Source organism: Medicago truncatula, chromosome 1 (genome assembly GCF_003473485.1).
Source record: "Medicago truncatula cultivar Jemalong A17 chromosome 1, MtrunA17r5.0-ANR, whole genome shotgun sequence".
Taxonomy (NCBI): domain Eukaryota; kingdom Viridiplantae; phylum Streptophyta; class Magnoliopsida; order Fabales; family Fabaceae; genus Medicago; species Medicago truncatula.
In genome coordinates this window covers 16,402,616-16,428,904 of record NC_053042.1, presented here as the reverse complement: position 1 = coordinate 16,428,904, position 26,289 = coordinate 16,402,616, and the positions used below count along the sequence as shown (strand labels likewise).

Here is a 26,289-nt window from a genome sequence, read left to right as displayed (position 1 = left end):
AAAAACAAAAACATACAGTTTTTAAAATGAGAGGAACAACTTAAACTTAAAAAACTATTTTTTTATAAAAATACAATTAGATGACGAGTATTACGAATGGACAAAAACATATTTAATAGATTCCATAAAGCCAATGATAATCAATATTTATAAGAAAACAATGGAAAATAATTGAAGTTAGTTAGACAAAGTGATTCAATAGATAGAGATAGATGGACGTGATTTGGAAAGAATGGCAAAAATATCAAGCAACTCTCACAAGTGTATTATTCACCATAAATAAATACATTATACACACTTTTCATTGACCCGAGCAAATTTGGACTCAAATTTTTTAAACAAGTTTCATATTCGAGGCTTGTTGATGTAAAAAAAATGTGATTGGTAGGAACTATCCACTAAAAATGATAAGGTAAGTCAAGTTTTTCGAACATTAATCATTGGTTAAATTGGTGGATACATTAGTTTTTTTTTTTTGAAATTAAGAGTGTAATGGCATCAAAGAGACCGTAAGACATCCCAACTATATTGATACCTGTTAGAGTCCATCATCCTCTGCCAAGCACTTAAGAATGTTATTAAAAAAAGGAGAAAATAAATACAAGAAGGGGGAGATTAGGCGAAAACCCCAAACCTGAAAAACAAAAGAAAGCTAACAAAAGCAAAAATTCAGGAGATTACAACGATCCCTAAACAAGTCCCACAAAAGGCTGAGAGGAACAGTATCCCACCAAGTCAAATCAGAACAGTCATATTCCAAAGCTGCTTACCCTCCCTTGAAAACATGAGAAAATAGAAGTTGAATATATGCAAACCGAAACAATTACTCCAACGATTACGAAGGTCCCAAGGAACAATGTAATGAGATATGCAAGCCTGAATAGCAAGCTGCAAGTCACTTTCAATCCAATGGTGCATTATTCACGATTATGGGTCTACTCAAAAGCAATAATAATAGTGATCGGAGACCATGAAAGGTTCCACAAACACCAAAGATTAGGCAACTGGTCATCTCTATCATTTAAACAAAAATTATGCATAGTAAAAATCCTCCAATACCAATAAAAATTGGTGGATACATTGCATCAATAACATTCTTACATAAAAAAAGCTACACACTTTATGATTAAGAGGTATTAGCTCATTGATAAAAGTATCACCATATAATTTCTAAGAGATGAAATTCAAATTTACTCCAAGATGGTTGCAAAATGATAATTATAGTTACTTTAATAATTTTTTCAATCTCCAATTTAATAAAATAAAATACACACTTTATTATTGCCAGACTAATAAACAATATGCCCAAGTAATTTTAATACAAATAATGAAAATGAGAAGAAAAAAAAAATCCTCACAAGTTTCATATACATCTTAAGAATATCTTCACACATCATTCCAAAACAATTAACTACATGTGCTAATTACTTATTTACTTCTTATTTCAAAGCAAAGTAAAAATCCCTTTGCTTCTCAATAGAACTAAATGAAAGTATAAAAAAACAAAATAAAAAAAATAATTAAAAAAAGAAACAGAAACCAAGCCATGATATATATCATAATCATGTACTATATGTGAAATAAAAAAAATGAAAATTATAATCTATATATTATCAAATTTAGGTACTTCTTGCTAGCCTCTCATGAAATTCAAGCAATGATTTCTCTTTTTGAAGCCTTATATCTTCACGAAATTTATAGATAAATTCTTCAGCCTTTTGATCCACTTGCAACATTGGAGACCTAGAAACCACTACTTTCCATGCATCCTCTATAGTTTCTACATCATTATTGTTGTCATCAACATGTACCTTTTCAATGTCTCTACTTGTTTCACCTTGTGCATGATGAATATTACTACTACTATTCATAGAAGAAACTGAATGAGTTTGAGAATAGAGATCATTTATATTTATAGCTGCAAAGCTTTTGTGTTGAAAATGGTAATAAGAAGGTGAAGCAGCATAAGATGATTTAAAAGAAGTGAGAGAACGATGAGTTTTAGTTTTTGAGGTTATTAGATGAGTGAGGGAATGAAAGAGTGAAAGAATGTGTTGAAGGGTTGTTTTGAAAGTTTTGGATATGTTAAGTTTGTGGAGTTTTGATTGGAAATTGTTTGAGAGGTTCTTCCATGCTTTCTTGGCTGGTTTAAGTTTCTTTGATAGCTTCATACGTGACATGTTAATTGGTACAAAATTAATTGGTATGATTGGTTGAAAAGAGAATATATGAGAGAAAGAGTTTGATATAGAAGGGTTGAAAGAATGGCTTAATGGAAAAGCTATTCCTATTGGAATGAAATGGTTCTCAATTTCATGAAGGAAACTTTGATACCTATTTTTTAGTTTTATTATATTATTCTCACTTTGTTTTGTTCTAAAAGTTGGTACTAACTTTTTTCTTTTTTTGTCTAATCCAATTTGCACATAATTTGGTAATAGAATTACATAAGGACCATTGCTTTGATTTCTAATTTGGAACATAATCCACATAAAATCTGTTTGATTTGACTTATTTGATTTTATACACTAATACAAAAATTTGTGATATACTTTTTGAAAGAGCTAATCAAAATAGTTTATGACATCTTCATAAGTTGTTTTTATGTCTATAAATTCTCTCGAATATTTTATAAAAACAAGTTCTTTTCAAGGCATTTATAAAAACAACTTATAACTTGTATGAAATAATTTGACTTGATTTTATTTTTTGTTATACATATCTTTTTTTTGGGTCAAATAGTCTGCCAGCTATAATTCACTTTTCAAAATTAATAATTGAGGTGTCTGAGGTTCAAACTTCAACCTCTATATATAATAATGCATTGTCATTGCCAACTGAACTATGTTGATGAGACTATTATACATATCTATTAAACCGTTTAATTGTCCAAAATGGCATGAGTTGTAACATAATGAAATCTTAATGATAAAGATGTAATTTTTTTAGTCTAAGGTCATATGTCTTTTGATAGAATTGACAGCATGGAAGCAGCCTTGGTTGCTAAGTATGGTGAGAATAAGGAAAGCTAAATTCTGTAAAGGCCACAAGTATAGGTTTTCCCATGTGGTGTGTGCCTGGATGCAACTTTTTTATGAGTCTCTATGGGGTCCATTTCTTATATTTTTTTCCTAATGTATAGGCAAGTTGATGTTGATTAATGAAAAATTGAAAAGTACCCCGCTCCCCCTAACAGAAAAGAGAAGAAAAATTAAAATTTTATTCATTTGATATTTGAGTATGATATTTACATTAAGTTGACTAATGTTGTTTATTTAATCTTTATTATGAATTATGAAAATTTATCAATAAATTTTTACACAATAATTTTTCTTTGTGAACATCCGGAGAGACGTATACTCTTCCATTCCATGCATGGGGATCAAATATTGAACTTCTGACCATATATTTAATAGACTTTTTTATCTATTAATAATTATATATCATAATGATGTTTTACACAAAACTTCATAGTAAATCACTTTGAATTACTATTTAGTATTTATAAATCATAACTCTATCGAAATCAAATCTCTTAAATAAATTTATTTACACTTAAAGTTTACCACCCATTTGTTTTTAGAAGCTAAATTATCCCACTTAAATTGACATCTGAGATAATCGAATTTGAGACTTTGAGGAGGAACATACTTCAAAGTTCCAAGCCAAACACCACCTTTTTATTTTAACCCATTTGAAACCAAAAGATCATTTGAATTTCAACCAAACTAGATATTTTTTTTTAAAATAACCAAACTAGACATTAACTTTGAAAAAAGTATTAATATAAAGCAGTTGGCATATATTATTTCAGTCAATAATGAAATAACCACATGTGTATATTTGCTTTAAATTTCAAAAGAAGATAATGATAATTTGAATGTACAAATTTGAATTGACTAGACAAATAAAAAATGACAAACACTAGCTGGCATTGAAAGTTTAGACTATATTTTTCCAATCAGATTTAGCAGTATGATTAGGTTATGTTTGGCAGTCAAATAGACAAGATTGTGACTCCTCACATACCACCAGCCACTTGCTTCCACTTTGCTTGGAAAGTGATAGCCATAACAAACTTTATACTTTCCATAATTTCATCAAGTAACTAAAAGTTTAATAGATTTACATGGTATTAATCTATAAAGTATAAAAAATAACACAAACTTTACCCTTTCTGTTGAAACTCATTAAATATTTGCTTAGGACTTGTTGTCTACCCTACTCAAGAACCTACTACATCACATGTGACAAAATAAATGAATTTAGCTTAAGTAGAGATTGTTGTTTCGGCATGTTAAAAACTCGCACATTGTTTAAGAATTGAAGGTAAATGTAGTTTATAATCACCGACTCTTCTCAAGCCACTGAGACACCTTTTAACTAAAAGACAAAATTGTGAATGTATACACAAGATTCAAAACTGACAATATCTCAAAAACGATGTAACGGACTTAAGATCGTAACGATTATTATCACATTGTTGGCTTTTAGTGAAAGTAAATCAAACTTAACAGAATAAAAAAAATGTATTTATATTCTATTTTGTTAAAAATGTCATAGTGGCATTATTCCTCAATCCTCATTCATATACTACCAGCCTCTCTAAACTTGTTGGAGATAAATTACACATGTGATGTACAATACCAATAACAAAGGTTATGTGGAAGAGTTACAAGGACAAAAAGTGTAAGAATGAAATCAAATAATGTCCAAAACAAAAGTTTTCTACCTCTAAACCTTGAGCTATATTGTTCCTATTTCATATTCTATCCTCTATTGCAAGTCATTTCCTGACTGTTTCGTAGATTTATGCAGCACTGAAGCTTTAGATTAAAGACATGTCTTGTGTCCGATCCGTGTCAGTGTTCAGACACCAACACGTGGTTACATTTAATCACTTTTATTTTCTTAACAGTGTGTACGTGTCAATGTCAGTGTTGTGTCTGATGTCTGTATCAGTCTCAATGCTTCATAATGGAGATATTGTTTGCACTAACTTGTCTAATTCGCTACACTTGGTTGATTGAGGCTGCTTCAACATTTTTTTCGCCATGAGGTGGGGTGCTAGATGAATCAATACTTTCATTATTTATAGGTGGTGGGTTATATCTTCTATACACCCTATCTTTGTTATTGCTCCACCATTCTTCTGCTTGTTGCTCACTGAATCTTCTCCTACTGCTCCCAGAAAAGTAAAAAAATTAACAAAGAAGAAAAGAAATTGTGTTAAAGATAGAAATAACTGTAATAAGAAAACCAATACACAAAGTAACCAACTGTCACCAAATCAGAAGATGAATGTAAGTATGTAACCAACATATAAAAATCTAAAATAACATAGAAACTTCTCATGGATTCAAATAAGAACATGCATAAGTACTTAGATGTCTCCCCACATTGAGAACGAGAAATTCTATGAAATAGAACAAAATTTAGTTACTAACTCAAAAAAGGTTCACAGATATATTTTGACATGCAGAAAATATAAAGGTGGAAATTTTTTAGATTAACAACTAGCTCTCGTACCTGAATCTAACACGTTTGAAAATTTTGCTGCCATCAGCTATTACTATGGCTGTGATATAAACACCGCGTTCAAATTGTTCAATGACCGATGTTTCTCCTTCTCTCACAGGCCTGGACGACTCCTGTGATCTGATACTATTTTCCGAGTTTGGTGGAGAGACTGCATTAGTTGATAAATACGAGCTGCTACTGCTTTCTTGACGATCATCTGCTCCATTTGTTGATCGAACAACCTCAGAAACTTCATTGTTTCCTTCCAGTCTTTGCTCTTGCAGGTTTGAAGAGTCACCATCTGATGCTGGTATATCAGGCGCACGTTGTTGCTCAGACTCGAAACTCGGTTGGAAGGAAGATTCAAATTCTAAATTTTCTTTGAGAAGATTTTGAGCTTGAGCATGGATCACTTTCAAGGTTTCACTGCCGGGAATCTCTGGTGGCAACTTTTCAGTCACTTCGCTCAACTAAACAACAGCAAATGTAGAAGCAAGTTTAGCTATTTAGTATCACCAACCCGAAATTGTTCTTAATAATCTTTTCATTTCACATCAGGTTCAAGTATTAAGATATTTCATACAATAAGTCTTTGGTTCAAGTGTTAAGCTATTTCCTTCAACTAAAAACAATAAAGGTTTGTCAGTCTTCAGAGTAATAATTAGTCAAGACATTGTTTCAAGCAAGCAAGAATTTTATTTGAAATGGCTAAGTTCAATCATGATGTCAAAATATAGAAACAAAATACCTCTTCTGTTATAGACTTGATGAATTCCTTTGCTTCTCTATGCTTAGAAGATTCCTCTCCAGCCAATAGATTGGCTTCCTCGATATTTTTTTGAAGCTCCCGAATCTTTATATCTTGCATGTCACCCTTTTGCTTTAAACTTCGAATCTTCATGTAAGAAAATAAATATCCAAAAAACTTATTAATGGGTTCCCTGGAGAATAAAATAACTAATCACCATGGTCCAGTTTGATTAACTTCTAACTCCTAGAAGCTTTTCAATTAAAATAAGTTTATGGTTCTTCACGTATGCAAAAGTCGTTAAAACTTACAAGCTTTCAAGGTGTTTATAAAGAAGTTGAATAATAAAAAAATTTAAAAACATTCAGGTGTAGAAGTTGCTCTTCAAAAAACATTTAGCTATTATGTTAAGTGTTTCTTCAGAAGACATACGTGGTTCTGCAACTTTGAAACTTCTTGATTCAGGTGCTCATTTTTCTTCTTTAAACTATCAATAAGACTTCTTGAAAATCCAGGGGAGACAGACCGTGTCGGGCTAGGCGGTCTTCTAGAATATGGCGAGGCTGGTCTTGAATTAGCTGATGGAGGTGGAGTTGGAGCCTGGCTTTGCTGCATAATAAGAGCCCTGGAAGCTTTCTGCGTTGCACTTGATGGACCAGGAAATATGATATCTTTCAATTGTAACGCGTCTCCGGCCATGGAAGATGATTCATGTGTACTTCCAAGGGATTTCACTAGACATGTGGCAGAAGACAGGAGAAATTTTGAAGGTCTTACCTCAACCCTCTCAGTTTTTTCCCTTCCATACACGGAACTAGAAGGACGGGTAATTTCTTTATTGAAATGGGAAGCATTACTATTCTCGCAACCTTTAAGTTTAGCATAACAAGCATCACAAACACGATGCGGTTTGCTAGGCGTTGGAGCCAATGCTGCTTTCAGCGCCTTTTTTGAACTACAAGGATGGCAATACACCAATCCACAATGATAACAATTATGCCTTTTTCTAGTAAAACCAAATGGCTGTCTACAACCGGAGCAAACCGATTGATCATTCCCTGAAACCCACTTATGTATGCATATACAAGTTGTAAAATTTGCGCCACATGCGATATTTTTTACATGCCTTTCTTTCAAAGCTTCCACCAATATTGGAGTTTTCTGATCTTCTATGTCTCCATGCCCTAATCTTCCATTGGCACCTCTCCCCCAAGTATATAGTTCACTTCTTGAAGTCAATACAGCAACATGATGTGTGCCGCACGATATTTCCTCAACAGTTTCTCCTTGTAATTTATCTCTTACTAGAATCGGCACTTTTCCATCGGAGGTTGGATTTCCTAGTTGACCATACGCCTTGCTCCCCATAGTAAAAACATGACCGGATGCGGTTAGCGCAACGGTCAAACTATGTCCACATGCAACCTGTAGAAAATTATAATCAGCAAGTGCAGCCACACAAGTTGGTTGAAGGTAAGTTTCCTTGTTAGCATGACCTAAACGATATTGGTCTCCATCACCCCACGTGAATAGTTTCTTTGACGAAGAAGTATTTGAACTTGAACCAGATTGATCATTAACCTCTATAATTGCTGCTGTGTGCCACACTCCACATGCAACCTTAACAGCTTTATGTCCACTCAATAACTGTAACTCCTTTGGATATGCCACACTCTCTCTGTCTCCATGCCCCAAGACACCAAGCGTTCCATCGCCAAAGGTAAAAAGTTTCCCATTGGAAGTTATCAATGCCGTATGCCATGCACCACATGCTATAGATACAACCTGATGTCCTTCTAAAGGGCCAGTGACCCTCTTTGGTATGGAGTGGCTAACATCAGTTCCATGACCTAGAATTCCCGCGTTATGTGTACCATCACCCCAGGTGTATAGATCCCCGGATATAGATACTGCACATGTATGATATTCACCACAAGCAACAAAACTCACACTAGTAATGGCTAGGGAATCAACAAGACGGGGTTTACCATAATCTTTATCAAACCCATGACCAAGTCTTCCACCAGAGTCCTCTCCCCAGGTAAAAATCTCACCTTGCCTTGTTACTAGAGCAATGTGACTTACACCGGGTTCTATATAATTAACATCAAGAACAACATCAGATTCCAATGGCTTGGGAATCAACATGTCTATCTTGGAAGGGACTTGACTCCCTAATCCATCGGAGGAATTGCCTTCAGCCCAAACCTCTCCCCATATAAAAACATCACCAAGAGACTCTATGTCATCTGGTCCTGATACTACACTACTAGCATAGTTAGTACTTGATACACTAACACGGGAACCATCTCCAACACTTGTCCTTACTGGCGCCATACTTGTATGCTCTGACCCCGCATCAGATCTTCTATTCGATGTGGATTCACGAGGAACTGCTTCAAAAGAAAACCTTCCCTTGGGAATACTTGCAGTAAACTCTAGTGCTCCACCAAAAGGACGATCATTTGGAGAAATGTCATTACTGTCCTGCAAGTGAAATTCAAAATAAATTACTTCATTCAAATGCTCTTGAAAAATAGAAAATTATAGTCATGTTCCTTTGCCTAACAAGTAACAACTTCCGCTTTAAGGAGAACTATGATATTACTAAGTCGGTGATTTATTAAAAGAAAATTAAGATCATGAGTAAGGCGTATTATTTTTTTAAGATGAGTAAGGCCTGTCATACATCATTTAAGTTCGAAAAGCATTATTTCGTGTAATCTTTCAAGAGTTCACGTAAAAGAGACTATGTACGTGTTCAACTATGTAAGGATAAAGTAATTAAACTATGAAAGACTACATATTAGTCAAATTTAGACGATGTCTTAAATGCCAATGAAACTTTCCAAATTGGATTGGTTAACCAGAGCTGTAATGTCAAAGCTATAACGGTGTAGTGTAGGGTGGAAGGATTATAGAAGACTGTCATTTAGAATGGTTATAAATGGAAAGTTTCAAAATAAATCGATAGGAAATTAAGAAATCAGAAATCAATCCATAGAAAATTCATGAATTATATATAGAAAGTAGAAACTATTTAACAATGTGCAAACTAATAAAAGTTTAAAACTGAATTATCATTTAAACAAAATCTATTGCAACTCACATCTGTTAATTCACTTCTAGTTCGTCGATTTCTAAGCTGTCCAGTAGAAATTAATGCCTTAAGGCCCGAAAGCCATACCTCAACCTCAGCTGTATCCTTGCAGATCTAGAAATTTGAAACTGGAATAGATTCAAAAATTCATATGAAATTGACAAAATCAAGTCCAACATAGAGAGTTAGCGTTTTCTCTAACCAGATCAAGTGATCGTTCGCCTTTTTTATAAATAAGTGAAAATGATAGATAATCCTTTTCAGGTCGCAAATATCTTCTAAATACAGCCTGCAAAGTATAAGTTAGTGCTAACATAACCGTAAATCTAGCTTCTTATATTGATCAAGCATCATTAACTTACTGTTCTCTGTCCTGAGATGATGCGCAAAACCGAAGACAACTTCAGATTCTTTTCCTTTCCATGAGAAATCCAAATTAGTGATGTTTCATCCTGCTAATGCCACTAAATATGAAACCATCCGTACAATGACTTGAAATTCAATGCATATAAGTAATAACAGAAAATTCAGCTCTAAAGTAAAGAGATAAATATACACACAATAACATAGCGATTGATCACAGAGTTCGAGCAAGTGTGCCTACGACTCCGACAATAGAGTGGCTACTGTAGTTTCTACTATGAAATTCTTGCAGTTGCAGATTACAAGTTATGTTTAAATACTACGGTCAAGTTTACCCTTAAATTGCAATGCGAGGGACTTCGCCCACTATACCCCAACCCTCCTAATCTTAACCCAACATATGTATGGGCCAAACTTAAGCGGAAGGCACTCTAGCTGCACTACGCTCGTTGCAGTTTCAGCTCCATTCACTTCGCTACGCTATTCTCAATTGCCTGCTCGCTTATTAGCGAATATGAGCAATACTCAACAATAATACATAAATACACATGTACGTTTCTTGCAATATAATTTATAAACAAAACTTTTCGTGGTAAAAAAAATCACCTGTGACAGCCTGAAATTACAAAGTTTCGGCTTCCCTTGTCGACTATACTTAACTAACTGGGTTCCTCTTTTTAATGTAATGAATGCCTTCACACAAAAACATAAAATTAAGTAAGTGGAGCACCTAAGCAACATAATATTTAGTATATCATATCAAGTTATTAATCATTTTGAAATTCATATTGCAGATATGTAAACTACTATATAAATTCAATGGCTACATAATCCCTAGAATGATGATGTCCAGTGAAAAATGAAGAACAAACACTTAAAACCTATTCAAACACCGACACAGACAAACACAAACACCATATGCGACACATACCTTGACACGTAGACATAAGTAATAATTTTGACAAAATGAAAGTACTTGAATGTAACGTGTGTCAGAGTCGGAGACTAGACACGCTTTCAATCTAAATTGTTGGTGTCACGTATTTTGAAACAAACAAATATGATCAAACACTTGAAACGTATTGAAACAAACACTTGAAAAGTGAAGAACAAACACTTGAAACACCGGCACAAACAAACACAAACGTCGGACATGAGACCTACATTGACACGTAAACACAAGTAATAATCTAAGAAACTAAAAGTAATTAAATGTAACCATGTGTGTCAGTGTTATATCAGACACCAGACACACTTTCAATCTTAAGTGTCGTGTCACATATTTTGAAACAAATATGATCAAACAAATATGACAAAAATTGTAATATTTTCCAGCTACAAAAAAAAAAAAAAATACTAACTTGTTCAATATCACGTTCAGGATCTGCCATTCCATCTGAAAGAAATTGTAAGGAAACCAGTGAAGAAGACAAAGGTCAAGCGTCATTCTTTCTACGTGTGAGATTTGCTTGAACAAGTGTGTGATGAGCAAGATTGGATTGAGAAATTGAGAGAGAAAGAGAAGATGCGAATGTTTCGTTGAAGGAAAGGGGATGAGATATTGGCGCGCTTCTTGAACGGCTTCCACGTCAACCAACTAACTTAACATTACCTTTACTTTGTTTTTTAATTGTATATTCCCTCCGTCCCAAATTGTACGTCACTTTGGAAAAAATATTTGTCCCAAATTGTACGTCGCTTTACAATACCAATGAAAAATTAATGTTATTTTTCCTATTATATCCTTAACTATTTATTACTCTATCTTCTTTCAATTCCTTCATTTATCTTTCCGATATCATTTATTGAGGACAATTTTGTAAAACAACTCATAATATCTCTTTCCCACACAATATTAATTACATTTCTTAATATGTGTGAAATGCTCAAAACGTCATACAATTTGAGACGGAGAGAGTATTACACACTATACACTGTATATGAAGCACGAACATTCTTCGAATTAAGTGTGTCATGGTGTCGGACACGACACCAACACATATTACATTGAATTATGCGATTAACTCAAATTATTAGTTGTTGTGTCTGGTATCCGTGTTCGTATCCCTATTTTATAGTACTCCCTCCGTCCCAAATTGTACGACGTTTTTGGCATTTCACACGTATTAAGAAATGTAATTAATATTGTGTAGGAAAGAGATATTATGAGTTGTTTTACAAAATTGTCCTCAATAAATGATATGGGAAAGATAAATGAAGGAATTGAAAGAAGAGAGAGTAATAAATAGTTAAGGATATAATAGGAAAAATAACATTAATTTTTCATTGGTATTGTAAAGCGACATACAATTTGGGACAAATATTTGTTCTAAAGTGACATACAATTTGGGACGGAGGGAGTATTAGACATCTACCGTAGGGATGGGAATAGGCTAGGCCGAGCTAGGCTTTGTAAGGCCTGAGTCTGGCCTGCCAATTCTTTTGAAGGCCTAAGTCTGGTTTGCGGTCTGTCATAAGCTTACTTTTTAGGCCTGAGCCTGGCCTTCTGAAAGCCTGATACGGCCTGCTAGCCTTTTTAAAAGTCTATTTCATATGAACATCTTTAAATCATCAATGTGATTTAAGTGTAAATAGACTAGCGAACTAATATATCAATTATATTAAACTCTCTTTTGATAATCAACATGAGTTTTTAGGAAATTTGACTATATATTGTATCATATTTCAATTATAGTTTATAATAATACATATAAATATGCAAAAAATTAATTTATACTAATAAGCTTAAATTACTGAAAAAATTAACGCATTTTTATTTTAATTCAAAGTACAAAATATAATATAATAATAAATAATATTATTCATATTATTTTAAATAGGCATAAGAGGCTTTTTAAATGGCATGTGGCCTGACATATTAAGCTAAATAGGCTTTTAGAAAAACTAAGCCTTCTCTATTTAAGAAAAAAGTCTGGCCTGATCTACCTTATCGTAAATCACACATGTAAATTCTATTGAAAAATTATCGATTTAGAAAACAAGTTTTTTCTTTAATATTTTGTAGCAATATTTGACTACTCCAAATCTAATTTGTATGTCATACTCTCAATTGAAAAATACGTGAAGTAGAAGAGAGATAGAAAAATGAAATTAAAACAGAAGACAAACAAAGCCTCCTAGATATTAGAAGTTAAAGGATAAAATTTGTGGAGTTCATCATCTGGATTGGTAATTGTTCTCCATATGAAAATTTTGTAATAAAAAATTAGCATCAATTTAATAGTTACCATCTTATGAAATCTTCTCAATTGAGTGGATAGTTCCTAGATTGTTTTTATAATTGCTAGGTAGTTAGGTTGTTGATCTCATTTATTTTCTTATGGAATCTTCTTGTAGTAGTAAATTGTGCCTGATGATCAATAAAAATGTAACAACTGGTGGTGCCACCTCGACGTTGGTATCGACATAAGGAACCTCGGATTTAACATTGCCGGAAGGATTTTCAAATGGAGTTGCAATAACTAGAGGTGCAACAATTGGAGGTGGAACCTCCACTTTCACATTGCTTGAAGGATTCTCAACTACATGTGGAGGAACCTTGACTTTGGCATTAGGATCATCCAAAACTTGAAATGATACAGTTAACAACATAATTGGAGGTGCAATGTCATATGCAAAAGTAAAGGACATGAATGAGAGTATCCATAACTGAGACAACGCAAAACTATAGTGAGGAAAATTGGACAATTTTTTGTATTGGTAGGTTTCAGATTGTATATTTTAAACTAGGTTGTCAAATTATAGTCATATTGCATTTGTAAATCACATTTTTGCCAAAAATGGGATGGCTTTGAAGGTGTTCAGAGTGTTTAGTGAAAACAGTAGTGAACTTTAATCAAGTTTTGAACAAACATATATTTATATATAGGTTTCAGATTATATAATCCAGAAGTTTTCCGTCTTCGAATTATATAATCCGAAATGGTATTTTTTCAATATGAAAAAAAATATTTTGTTTGAATTATATAATATAAAACACGAATATTTTTAAAATTCAATATTAATTATATGGTGCTCAAAAGAAAGTATAATGAAAAAGAAATTAACCAAAATGAAACAATCTACATAAGTCACATTTTGTTGTGGAAAAGAAAAAGGTATGAATACAATATGAAGTGAACAAGGCAAAAGATATGTTACACCATGACCATAAGGATAGTAACACTTATTCACGACAATTATATCATGATTAATGGATTATGTAAGATTAACATTGTAGATGAAGCTTTGAATCTCTTTGAGAAATGTATTCCAAAAATATGATTCCTAATAGAATAACTTACTACACTCTTATTGATGGCTGAAGTCTCTTTTTATTTTGATAGTTACAAGCAATAAAGATGTACTATGTAGTAGAGTAGCTATGATTATAGTTTTGCCATTGATTATAGTATTGATCTACTATATCAATTATGTTGTAGTTTTCTTATAATCCTAATAAAATTTAAACCATAAGCATATTTTGTTTGCGTTATAAATTTGACTCCTAAATACGTAACTCCTGAGATGATTATTTATGCTCTTTTTTGCAAAATATGAGAAAAATTAGGTCGGGATAAACATCTTAGTTCCATATGAAATTTTTATTGTTGTTGAATTTCTCTAATTGGATATGAAATTTAGTGTATTGACAACCAAGGAGTAGAGCTGTAAAATGGCTTCATTGCTGCTGACCGCACAGTTATCTAATGTAATTTCATAGTGTATCTATATTTAAGGGTTGAAAGATAGTACAATTGTGAAAAAGAATCAAATAATTTTATTTTGTAGCTGATTTCTTGAAGAAAGATCTATTCATGGTTCTCCTGTCCAACTCTTGAGATATTATTTGTGCTATTTTTGAAAAATATGAGAAAATTTAGGTTGAGATACTTCTTCGTCGTATATTTTCTTTTTGAAAGGATAGAAAAGATGAAAAATCTTAGTTCCGTATCAATTTCATCCCTGTTGTTGAATTTCTCTGATTTGTTAAGAAATTGTGTATTGACATCCAAAGAATCGAGCTATGTAATGGCCTTGTTGCTGCTGATATCAGTTATCAATGTAATTTCTTTATGTATCGATATCCGAGTGTTGACTCATGATGAGCCTTGTCATTGTAGCCAACCATCTATGTTGATTCTTACAAGGATCTTCTCTGGTATTCCTTACAAAGTTATGTGTTATAGATGTTTGTAGCAGCTTTACATATGATATTGTTGCAAACCAGTATTCCCAAATCTGGCTTGGTTCCGGCAACTTTGTACTTCCTTTGTATTGTCCATCGCCTTCATCCTTCTAGGTGTTGGCGGATATGGCCTAAATAGATCTTATAAGGCTTGAGTAGCCCTTGCCTTACTAATCAGTTTTGTGGGGTTGAATTGCGTTTTAAGTCCGAAATCTATGGCATTTGATTGGTGGAAAATGTAAGGGAGGGAAGGGAAAGTAACATAAGAGACTGCAGGGAGCTGCACTCACAACTGAGGAAATAGGAGGCAGAATGGCTATGGCTACGACTGTGAGAAACAGCCGCATCTGCTCTAAGCATGGAGGTTTGTGATTTTTTTTCCCTTCCTTTTTATGCCATTGCAGCTAGTTTTGTTTAACATTTCAGCTAGTTTCCTCTAGTAACGTACAATGCGTTTCATGATCTTGGTGTTCTTCCTTCGACTTCTCAGATTTGTTCTTCCTCAGAATTTCATGCCACTTGCATATGTTTTCCATATCATTTGTCTCAGCTGATTTTTCCTTAACAGAGTTCATTGCCATTGCCTTTGCTTGTTATTCTTCATGACTTTGATCAGTTGTCACTGTTTTTTTACGTCTGCGGTGTTCAATGGTGCGTCTATCAGAGTTGCCTGCCTGTTGTCCTTCCCATTTGTATACTAACCTGATCACTTCTTCAATATTTTCTTCAAAGCATTTATGTGAATTTAAATTTAGAGTTTATCGGAATCATCTGAATCTAAATGTAGACTTTGTGAAGAGACTTGTTTGATGAGACACTGACCTTGCTGTCATAAATGGTGGTGCTATAAATAAGGTTTTAACTTATGAGTTGTGTATTTGGTTTAAAGTAGTTATTTAAGTCTTACATTTATGACTAAAATCACATATATCAGATCTTACAACAATTGGTCAAGAAATTTAAAACAAGTTTGGACTTTGAGCGGCATGCTTACTTTAAAATCCAATCAAAGGTTATTTTTCAGGGTCAGTCTACTATACATGATTCTGGTGTTGTTTTTGGTCAAAGGCCGTCTCGATGGCCAAATATGGAGAAATGGGGATCAGAAGTGCATCATAGGTTTGAACCGGAGCATTCACTAAAGCTGTCCCTAGCTCCTAATTGCCGAGCTACACATTCAACCATTCTAGTTTCAGCAATGTCAATGTTATTCAGCCATGCAATAGGGAAATCAGCACAAGGGAAACAGAAAGGTGCAGAACAAATCAGAAGTATGCAGTATGTTTGTGCTGTCATATGCCGGTGGCAGTGCCATAACATCGACAAGAACAACATGTGCATCTGCATTGCTATTGAAGGCAGAGATGACTCTGATCTTGGCTTAATGATAACATCGCGGGCGCTTTTGGTATGCATTCTCTTTGCAAAGTATCTCATTATTTCTCTCGGTGTCCAGGCTAGTAATTTCAGTATTTTTTTTACCAGTTGAGGTAGGACTTGTGGACTTCAAACTTATGATTCTATCTGCATTTTTTTGTTTGTATGCATTATTGAAAGTGGGTTTCAATTCAAATCTACTATACACAACTCAGCCTCCAATTCACATCTACAAAATTGTACACCTCTATTTCTCAACATTTTTTTCACTCTTGCAATGCTGTAGAAGATCTTCACTAGTAACATAGTATTGTTAAAACTGAATAGTTTTCAATTATTTTGACTCCCTATGATATGATTAAGAGGCTGAGTTGTGTGTTTTATTGAAAACTGATCATTATTTTTCAGAATGGTATTAAGCTCTTTTTATGTTGTACATTTGAAAAATCGAGGACGTGTAACAATATCTTGAATTTTAAATGATGTTTTCTTTATTTGATCCCTACATAGTAAAAATTTGAAGAGAAATCATTCAAATTATCATTGAATTTAGATAATACTCTATTTAGTTAGTTCCTTTAAAGGACACAAACTTACACCTAATGCAATTGGAACCTTGTTCCTTGACATTTGGATCCTTTGTTTCTTCTTTTTTTATTCGTCTTAATTTCCTTAAACCTCTTGTTTAATGGAAAATGGATAATGAACTTGTTGAAGCAGAACTTTTATGGATAAAAGACAAAAGAAACAATTGTTTTTAAAAGGAAAAACAAAAGAAACAATTGAAAATAGTTTGTTTTATCCATTTATAAAAGGTAGTCTTAATTCTTAATGGATGAAAGACAAAAGAAACAAAAAAAAAAAAAAAAAATCCTCAACATGTGTATATATATATATATGGGGTTTGCTAGGATACACCCACTAATTTTTATTAAGGTGTGTTTTAGCAAAGATATAACTAAAAAGTTGTTAAATACACCTCAAGCTGAATGTTGCTAAAACACACCTTCTAAAAAAATAAGTGGGTGTATGTTAGCAACTCCTATAGGCATTTGCTAGGATACACCCACTTATTTTTTAGAAGGTGTGTTTTAGCAAGTTATAACTAAAAAGTAGTTAAATACACCTTAAGATGTAGCTTGTTAAAACACTTCTACATAAAAACTAGTGGGTGTGTTCTAGCAAATCCCTATATATATTGTCATATATAGAGAAAAACATTTCATATAATTTTTTCATTTGTTTATCACAAATCTTTCAATGTTTGAATACTGACATTGATTTTAGACATTAATCAATGTTGTTTATTATGCAGTGTTTAACATTAACTACAAAGTATTTAAACTTTATAACAAATTATAATTTTGTTGAATATAAAATCCATACCCAACTTCAGTCCACACAAATCACAATTGTTGTAGCCTTTCCAAATTTATTTGTCAGTGTAAGTCGAAGAACAAATGGCTCAATCACTGCCAGCAACTATAGTCCTTGGCCTTCTTATATTCACTTCAGGTACTTTTTTTGTTATTATTTTTTAAGCCAAGTTTATGATGGACAAGGGATATATGTTTAACATCATGTTTAGGGTTGTTTACACCATCGAATCAATAGTCTCGCTATTAAATAAAATAAAATATGATGAGATTTAATGATCTACTGATAGAAAATAATAAACATGTGCATGTTGTAATACTATTTTGCTCAAAGAATATTGTAAATATTATTACTAATTTTACAGTAATGTCGGAGGTGAAATCATGCGAGCTAACTAGGATTGGAGGTGGTTGTCCAGATATATCAAAATGCATGAAAACTTGTCTTCCATGTTATGTTGGCATAGGTGAAATCCACTACTATTGTCGTCATCCTGGTGGTCCAATATTATACGAAACATGTGTTTGCGTAATGGTGAAAGGTGCTCCTTGTCAAGTGCGCGGGTGCCCTGGGAACACACCTCCTGCCGCCGTTGCTTCCAACTACAATCAAACTCAATTCATGAAATATTTGAATGTTACAGCTTAAATATGAATGTACAACTTCTTGTATTTATAAAAAAAAAAAAAAAAAAAAAAAAAAAAAAAAAAAAACACATAGCCTTCGACACAACAGGCTATGAGTTTTTGTGCTGAGGATATATGCATGATGCTTTATTGTAATATTGATGTATAAGAATTTTCATGTACACAACATAAGTACATAACATAAAATGTCTTCTTCTTTTTCCTTTCAAAAAAATTAAAAAATAACATGTCTTCTTGACAAACCTTTCTACAAACTGCACATAAAAGAAGAAAAGTGTCTGCAATGAGTTACTCGATGACTACTAAATTAGATTTTTGAATCATCATTGATGTATTTATTTGATAATGACACCTTGAGATTACATTGTTGATGTAATGAACTGATTAAATTATGCAGACAGAAAAACTTTGAGATTACATTCACCAGCAAACAACTTTTTTGATTCCATGAGAAACTAATGTGCATACAATAACATGAATATGTTTTTTTAGGGGAACATGAATTGATTGTTTTATTGTATTAGGCGTGATTTTGTATTAATTTGAAGAAAATTAATACAAGTTGGAATTCTTCATTTTCCCAACAACATATAATGATCCTCATCTTTTTTCATCATTTCCTATTTCTTTCTTTTTTTTCTTTTGTTTTGCGTATAAGTTGGAATTCGATTATGATTATTTTTTTGTTTTGGTTATCGTTGATTTTTTTTTCAAGAAATGCTTATTCCTACGAAAGTAGTTTCTAAGAATTCCACGAATGACGTGTGTATCCTATGTGGAGAAAATTACATAAGTCAACAATACCATCTCTCTCATTTATGACACACGGTTACCAAACGTAAACACCCTCTTCTTCTTTTATTCTCTAGCTGTCTTTTTCCCATGCTTTTCTATAGCTCTTACCACCATAAACATGGTTCTGTTCTTGCAAGATCCATCACAAAATAGAGGTAGTTTTAGATTTTATATTGATTTCCTTTCAATTCTCAAAATTAAAGACCTTTGTTGTTGATCAAATATTCACCCTGGTTCCATTTTCCTCCACAAGTCGAGTCATACCGCTATTTCTGTGTTCCTCTGTATTCCTCTGGTTCTGTCCTTCAATTTAGATGGATTAGCTTCTAGATTTTCCATGGAGTAAATTTTTGGTTTCCAACGTTATTGGGATCCAATATACTAGTTGTGACATTGGCATGTTATTTATATACTAGAGACAACTCTTAGGATAAACTGGTATCATTTTCTACCATTTGAAGCTGCTTGAAAGAATTTTCACATCATACCTGGCTATAGCAGAATCAATTATGGAGAAGACAGATTTCATATTGAATTTTCATATCATATATTTTGGTTAGACTGTTTTAGAAAAAGAAATAAAAGAAGACAAAAAAAAAAAAATTTAAAACAAAAGATATGCTTTTTAATTTTAATTAAAAAGGAAGTGAACCTACATAAGAATAATCACGTGCACGGCACAATTCGTGATTCCCGTAGAAAATAATTCATTGGAAATAGCGGTGCTGTTTTTTTTTTCTATGCGTGAAAGAAAATGATTAAGGATATGTTCAAAAATGAACTTATGAGTTTTTTAGTTTATGAGATATTTTCAATAAAATCTGATTGTTAGGTTTGTATAACGAAGATTTGAGTTCATTTATAAGTTTGATGAATTTTCGCTTTTTTTAATTAAAATAGATAAAGAAGTTGTCATTTTATAACATAAAAGATTAACTAAAAAAAAAGACTAATGATAAAAGAGTTACATGAAATTAAATTAAGAGATGAATCATGTAATTTTATATAAAAAAAAATGAAAAATAAAGGGAAAAAAAAGTAGATTACACCTAATAGGATGAAAACTGAGAGGCTTCATAGCAATGTGGGGGGTTTAACGAGCAATTATAATCTAGACTAGACAAGCTATGTTTCGTTGTGATCCATAATCAGTTTGTTCAGTTAGACAATTGTTTTTTGAAAATTGCTTTTTTGACATAGAATCTTTTTCTATTGACACAAGTAAATGATCAAATTACCTCCAGCGGTAGTTAACTGTAGAGTTGGACGTCGGTCGGTTTCGGTCGAAAATCGGTCTAAAAACCTGAAACCAAAAAAGCCCACGATTGCAATCCCAAGGCCCATTTCCGAACAATTTATGTATTGGTTTAGTCGGTTTCGGTTTAATCGGATAAGGTGGAAGATCGGGTGGGTACTGTCGATTTACACTAAACTGAAAACACAAATTCAAGTATTTGCCTATAGTTTTTCTAATTTGGGCCTGAGTTCAGGTCTTATTCACCTATATTTGAGGGCTAATCATATCCTAAAATAAGAGTAAAGTTCAACATAAAATTCATGTAATTCACCAAACATTTATTTAAGGCTATTCCTTAATAATTATAGAACACCGCTTTGGGGTCGAGGCCATTAATACTATTGTAATATGCTTGCATCAATTCAAAGCACATTACAAACTAGCACAGCACAGCCAACATGTATTTAAACTAAGTCACAAGTATTAATTGTATTATAGTACAATCATCCAAATGTAAGATTAAATAATTAGTCATCTTCAATGATGAATATGAAAACTGCAGTATGCTGATGCTCAACATGGTGTAACTCTGCAACAAGGTATGAAAAAAGAAAGAAAGAACAAACGTAAAAAAACCAACCTGCTTTTTGCACAATCAGAATAGAGTTCGATGATAATGTAAACAAGCATTGGATGATAGCTGATGCACCTCTTCTACGTGGCCAATCAATGTTCTTTGATGCACATCATGTGTCTCTAATGCACACCATTAGGTGATAGCTTCAATTCATATATTAATCCTAACAATAACCATGTAGATGAAGCTCAATTTAAATGAACAAAGTAAACTCAATAACATAACAGTATATATCAAATTTAACAGTGTCAATATGCATCATTTTATCTAACAGAACATTATGCATCAAATTTAACAATGTTTTATGCATCAAATTATCTAACAAAGAAGTACATATCAAATTTGACAATGTCAAAATGCACCAAATCTAATAACATAACAGTATATATCAAATTTAACAATGTCAGTATGCATCAAGTTTATAACATGTCAGTTAGACATGGACATACCAATATATAAGCGTAAACCAGTTTAACAAGCAAAGCCAACACCATGGAGTCAAGCAAAAGTACTAGGTTCCACATCAACTTCGTTATCAAAAACCATAGGCATGTGCTCTGTAGTACAAGTCACATTTGACTCCAAAATATCCCAAGAAAAGTCACTCCTGCAGTACATAAAATTACACTAAATAAATATACATACATATGCAATACATAATATATAAAATAGTAAAAAATTAATGTTTTTTACCATAAAATGGAATTAGAGCCCAGTTGCTGGTGCAACACCAGTAGCAGGACCAACATCTACTCCACTCAAGACTTGTCCAATTTCTAAAATGCATGGAAAACAATATATGAGAAACAAGTCAAATAATTAAGCAATATCAAATGCGCATAATAAAAATACGAATTTATTGAAAAATTAATAATTTACCTGCCACAACATTTTCCAACAGCTCATACTCTTCACTCAAATTTAGATCTTTGAAGTTGACGAAAGATGGTTTCAGCCAATTCTGAGTACAAATCAAAGCTTCCGCCATTTCCAGACTCAATGAGCTTCTATATGTGTCTAAAATCCTTCCCCGGGTGCTAAATGCGCTCTCCGAAGCAACTGATGATACAGGTGTGGCCAACACATCTCTAACCATTGTTGCCAAAACAGGGTAACGAACACAGTTTTTCTTCCACCAAGTAAGAATGTCAAAGCTTGGATCATCGTTTTCTGGAGGGTCACTCAAGTATCTCTCAAGGTCATTTTGTTGAACAATGGTTTCTTTGGTTTTCAAGTGTTTTTTGTAGGCATCTGACCTTGCATTTAGGGATGGATTTTTGGGAACATCAGGTTGTTCAACAGAGGAATTGTTGCTGCCCGAAGGGCCAACAAAGGATTCATGTTCAGATTTGTAAAGATTGTACAACTTGAACAAATTATCACTCACACTCCCAACCCTTTCTTTTGCCATTTCACTACCAGCACCATACAAATCACTAAAAGACCACTCAATGTACTCAAACTTATACCTAGGATCAAATATTACTCCAAAGTATAAGAATTGGTTCATTTTTACAACATTACCCCAATACTTGTCGTACTTGGCCTTCATTTCTACTCCCATATCAGCCACAATTGTATTCAAGTCCATACATGCCATTTGAAGCTCACACAAAATAGAAGCCAAGCTGTGAAAGGCTGTGTGTATAGACACTTGTTGGGAAGATGAAAACACTTTTGTAGCATCATAGAAAATCTTTAAAAAGCTAACAAAGGCTCTAGCCTTTTCCCAATCATTAGGAGTAGAAAATCCACCATCTTTAAACCACTCAACATAGCCAGAATCTTCATGCAATAACTTCTCAAAAGCGGGTTGGAATTTTTCAGCGGTATCCAACATCATGAAAAGTGAATTCCACCTAGTGGAAACGTCAAGACAAACATGTTTTTTACATGTTATCCTTGACATATCAATGTATTCTTGAAATTTCAAAGCTCTTTGAGGTGAAGACCTCACAAACCTAACCGCATTGCGGATGCTAGCAATAGACATATCTTGATCTTTCAACCCGTCCATGACTACTAAGTTCAATATATGGGCAACACACCTCATATGGAAGTGATCCCCTTCACCCAACAACCCATTCTTGATCTTAAGTCTTTTTTTCAAATAACCAACAGTTACATCATTAGAGGAAGCGTTGTCCACGGTGATCGTGGACACATTCCTTATACCCCACTCTTTCAAAACCTCCTCAACCTTCTTGCCAATGGTTAGTCCTTTGTGATTTGGTATTAGGGCGAAACTAATGATTCTCTTTTGGTAGTTCCAACACCTATCAATGAAGTGTGCAGTGATGGTTATGAAACTAAAGTTTTGAACGGAAGACTAGCAGTTTGTAGTTAAGGCTACACTTCTACAATCAGACTTAAAAAATGCCTTAAGTTTCAATTTTTCATCTAGAAAAAGTTGGAAACAATCTCTAACAACTGTCCTCCTTGGGGGGGGGGGGGGGGGGGGGGGGGGGGGGGGGTCATAAGAGGTTGCAATTGTTTACAAAGTTGCTTAAATCCCTCACCTTCTACAACCCTAAAGGCATGTTCATCAAGGATGACAAACTTTGTTATAGCTTTCCTACACTCTATTGCATTGTACCTTTGGTTTGCAGCAACTAGCAAACCACCCTTTCCACTTACAAGGTTTGATTGCCTAGGGTATTTTAACATGTTAGAGGGTTTTTGAAGACAAATTTTAGTGTGTGCTAACATGCTGGATGTCCCATGTGCTTTAGAATGACAGTGATATCGTTTATGGCAATGTTTACAAGCTGCTACAGGTTCTGGTTCATTGGATAAAGGGTTAAAATGTAACCAAACAGGAGAGGTTCTCCTATTACCATTAGCATTAGGTCTTCTACCCCTAGTAGGAAGGGGGGAAGTGGAGCATTAATAGGTAAAGCAGCTGGTTGTTGAGTTTCAGCAGCTGAAAAATATTAGTTAAGTATTTTAGATGTGTAATTAACTAAATAATTCACATTATAAAGCATTTTCTAGCAGAAGAGTATGCACAAATTTAACAATGCTTTAGTCAAGTAGAGAGAAGTTGTTGTTTGGTTGAATGAAATGATCTTGAAAAATATCAACCCAAATGTTTATAGTATATTGTGCAGTGTGTTTTTGCATCTTGAAATGGTGAAAGAAGCTGATGTGATATCATGATTAATGAATTATGTAAGATTAAAATAGTGGATGAAATCGTGAATGTCTTTGAAGAAATGTATTCCAAAAATTTGATTCTTTATGCAATAATAACGTACAACAATATTATAGATGACTTGTGCAAATGAGAGAAAATCTGTTATGCGTGGAAGCTTGTTGGTAAGATGCATAATGGAGGTCAACAAACTATTGTCATCGTTTACAATTCTTTATTACATACTTTGTGCAAAATTAAAGACCAAGGCATTCAACCGGATTTGTACACATAATATGCTTGGTTTGTCAAAGGTGTAAGACTTAAATAAGTTTTTTGAGAACTTTTGATTAAAGATGTCGTGAAGTATATGACTATGATCAATGGGGTGCTTTGTAAAGAGGGTTTATTTGAAGAAGCATTTTACTTGCTGTCAAAAATGGAAGATATGAACGATTTGCTTCCATTTTTGAAACAGGTGAGAATGATTAAGCAGAGAAAACTCTTCTTCCAATGTTTGCTATAGGTCTATTTAATGCTTTACAGATACTCCCTCCGTTTCAAAATATAAGCAAAATTCACTTTTTAGGTTCATTCATTTAATGATGTATATGGTTCATAATATGTACCACATACATCATTAAATGAATGAATCTAAAAAGTAAATTTTGCTTATATTTTGAAACGGAGGGAGTACATGTTGTTTTAGATTTGAATGGCTGCCATCTAGTGTCTTTTTCTTTTGATAGTTACTCACATTAAAGATGTATAATGTAGTAGGGTCACTATGATTTTTCAAGTCTTGAAGTAATAACCCTCTTTCTTCCCATTGTATTCTTGATCTGCTATATCAACTTTAAAAGAATTTATCATGCAGTGGTCGTTTTTGGCGTTTCAAATAATGACATGATTGTCTTTACTCTGTAATTCATTATTTCTTATAGTTAGTAGATTTATTTTATTCAGTTTACTGCAATTTTCTTGTAGTCCTGTTTGAGTTCAAATCATAAGCATATTTTGTTTGCATCCTCTGAGTGAAAAATGTGTTAAGGTTTCTGATATTTCTCGTCTGGCTCATTTAGGCCTTTTCTTTGGCAATTCTTTCATAAATCTCTATCTTTGTGATTCTCAGATCTTGTTTTGTTTATTGTGAATTATTATCATTTATTGGTTAAGCACCTAACTCATTCCCTCACTGGAGTTTATTTATAAATTTGACTCCTAAATATGTTACTTTTGAGACAATTAATTGTGCTCTTTTTAAGAAGTATGAGAAAAACTAGTTTCAGACATGTCTTCGTCAAATATTTTCTTTTTGAAAGGTATAAAAAATGAAACATCTTAGTTCCATATCAAATTAGGTTTCTTTTGTTGTTGATTTTCTGTTTTTGGTTATGAAATTTTGTGTATTGACATCCAAAAATTTGAGCTTTGTAATGGCCTCATTGTTGCTGTCTGACATTTACCTAATGTAATTTCTTAATGTACATCCAAGGGTTGACTTGCAATAACATTGATCAGATTTTATTATGTATCTAAGATAATTTCTTAATGCTCATATTTCAAGCTTCTATGTTGTGTATTTGGTTTTCTAGTAGTCTTATAAGTCTTACCTTTATGTCTAATGTCACATAGATCAGAGAGGTATGCTTACTTTCATCGGATTCTAACAATTCCATGCTTCGACTTTTGGTAACTTTCTAGACACATGGTTTCTTGACTAGATCAAAATGCAAATAGTAGATTGCATGGATGTTACAGGAGGAAATTTAGCTCCTAACAACTTATTACGGCAGGTTGTCTTTGTCCTATAATTCATCACCTTTGGGATGCAAGACATATGAATACTTGAAAGGATTGGTAGAGGTATTGTTACTGAGATCAAGAATTTCAAGATGCTTAAGCTGGCGTAATGAATCTGAAAATTTCTCATCAACTTTAGGTCTAGAGTTTTATGCTCTGAATAAAGTTATACTGAGATCGGTGAACCACGAATAGTTTTAGCAATGTCATTAATATTATTCACGCATGTGATGGGGCAATCAGCACAAGAGAAACAGAAAGCGCTGAACAATCACAAGTATTGCAGTACATCTGCCTGTCATATTTTGATGGTAGTGCCATAGCACCTACACTCGATTGTTTCAGCGGTCTCACACAAGCCATC

General features: G+C 33.2%; 3 protein-coding genes across 3 annotated transcripts; 1 reads left to right on the top strand and 2 right to left on the bottom strand.

Annotated features, from left to right (window-relative positions):
* Positions 1 to 1,290: 1,290 nt before the first annotated feature.
* LOC11430389 (uncharacterized) lies at positions 1,291 to 2,344 on the bottom strand. The gene has a single exon (XM_003589963.4). It carries the CDS (start codon positions 2,178 to 2,180, stop codon positions 1,620 to 1,622), a length of 561 nt encoding a protein of 186 aa, XP_003590011.1. The 5' UTR covers positions 2,181 to 2,344; the 3' UTR covers positions 1,291 to 1,619.
* Positions 2,345 to 4,568: 2,224 nt separating this feature from the next.
* On the bottom strand, positions 4,569 to 15,500 carry LOC11430388 (PH, RCC1 and FYVE domains-containing protein 1). The gene is made up of 8 exons (XM_024774883.1): positions 15,368 to 15,500; positions 13,125 to 13,318; positions 9,571 to 9,657; positions 9,378 to 9,482; positions 6,701 to 8,755; positions 6,269 to 6,415; positions 5,530 to 5,990; positions 4,569 to 5,181 (listed from the first exon to the last, which is right to left on the bottom strand). The coding sequence occupies exons 1-8, from the start codon at positions 15,498 to 15,500 to the stop codon at positions 5,013 to 5,015; spliced, it is 3,351 nt and encodes a 1,116-aa protein (XP_024630651.1). The 3' UTR covers positions 4,569 to 5,012.
* A 1,982-nt stretch (positions 15,501 to 17,482) lies between these two features.
* LOC120580126 (uncharacterized) lies at positions 17,483 to 18,365 on the top strand. Its single transcript, XM_039833287.1, has 2 exons — positions 17,483 to 17,811; positions 18,038 to 18,365. The coding sequence occupies exons 1-2, from the start codon at positions 17,757 to 17,759 to the stop codon at positions 18,319 to 18,321; spliced, it is 339 nt and encodes a 112-aa protein (XP_039689221.1). The 5' UTR covers positions 17,483 to 17,756; the 3' UTR covers positions 18,322 to 18,365.
* Positions 18,366 to 26,289: the final 7,924 nt, after the last annotated feature.